The following is a 1,402-nucleotide window of genomic DNA, read 5'->3' on the forward strand; positions in this document are numbered from 1 at the left end:
AGAGTGTTTTCCCGAGTGATGTTCCGGAAATGTTGGACAATCATAAATTCAATATCTTTATGAGTGGTCTGAATTTCTCCTCCCTCATATTTAATCATGGAGATTCTATTGTGAGCTCTATTAGCCATAGTGGATCTGTGAAAAAATTTGGTGTTCTGTTCTCCTTCCTTGAGCCATTGAATTCTGGATTTTTGTCTCCAAAATATTTCCTCTTGTTTGCATAAATTTTCCCAAACTAGATGGTATTTATCAGCCTGCTCACTTTTGTCTTTATCAAATCCGTCATTTATCAGAGCCTTGTTGAGTTCTAGAATTTTGATTTCCACTGATTGTTTTTCCTCAAAAATGTTACCAAAATCTTTCCGGTTCCATTCCTTTAATCTTAACTTAATGTTCTTTAATCTTTTATGAAGAAGGTACATCTTAGATCCTTGTATTTGCAAGTCTTCATCCCACCATTTTTCAATGTTACTAATGAAAGCTGAGTGGGAGAGCCAGATGTTTTCGAATCTGAAGGGTCTATTCCTGGGAGAGTCTATATCCTCGATTTCCAACTAAACTGGCCAGTGTTCTGAACCTCCAAAAGGAAGCACTCTGGCTGTGATTTCACTATTTAGAAACATTAATTCTTCCGATATCATGAGCCTGCCTAACTTAGATGCTACCAGCACCTCACCTCCTCTTTTATTGTTCCATGTAAAATGGCCATTGCTTGAATCTGACTCAAACAAATTCATATTGTCTGTAAATGATTGAAACTCTAAGGAGTCTTTGTTAAGCACTCTGGTACCTCCTTTCTTTTCTGAGAGAGATTTGATCATATTAAAATCTCCTCCCATGATCCAAGGCATTCCAGTCTGTTTGCTCCTGAGGTCACTAAGGGCTTCTAACAATAAGAGTTTATCTTCTAATTTTTGAGGACCATAAACATTAGTTACTAGGAATGTTTTCGAAACCCTAACAGGTTGAATGACCACTGATAGATAATTTCTTGATGCCTCTGCATCCATAATGCTGATCCTTTGGGGGTTCCAAAGAGTAAGAATACCCCCCGCTGTGTTCTCCGCTTTAACCTCCAGAAACTCATATTTAAAGACCATTTGTTGTGTACGAGTCTTATTTTCTGAATGGAACATTTCGTTTCCTGGATGAAAATCATGTCCGGCATATCTTGTTTCATTCTATAACTAAGCAATCTTTGTTTTCTTTTACTTCCTAGACCTCTGATATTCCAAGATGTAAATTTCATTTTTAAAGACTTGTAAAGGAGTAACTGGTTAGGTCTTTCATCTTACCTGAATCTATCATTAGCTTTCCACACTCCATCAGAAGTTCCTTCTGCTTTTTCCTACCTCTCTTTTTACCAATATTTCTAGGGGCAAGTCTTGGGGATGGTTTCATT

General features: G+C 37.2%; 1 protein-coding gene across 1 annotated transcript; it reads right to left on the minus strand.

Moving 5' to 3' along the window:
* Positions 1–554: 554 nt before the first annotated feature.
* On the minus strand, positions 555–1,136 carry LOC149215927 (uncharacterized). The gene has a single exon (XM_089389771.1). It carries the CDS (start codon positions 1,134–1,136, stop codon positions 555–557), a length of 582 nt encoding a protein of 193 aa, XP_089245897.1.
* Between the last annotated feature and the right edge of the window lie 266 nt (positions 1,137–1,402).

Source organism: Pinus tabuliformis, chromosome 1_1 (genome assembly GCF_031772625.1).
Source record: "Pinus tabuliformis cultivar Carrire ecotype Pingquan chromosome 1_1, CPIR1, whole genome shotgun sequence".
Lineage (NCBI taxonomy): Eukaryota > Viridiplantae > Streptophyta > Pinopsida > Pinales > Pinaceae > Pinus > Pinus tabuliformis.

What these genes read in the sequence shown, in the direction of transcription:
- LOC149215927 (XM_089389771.1), bottom strand. Translation starts at nt 1,136, where the DNA reads ATGTTCCATTCAGAAAATAAGACTCGTACACAACAAATGGTCTTTAAA.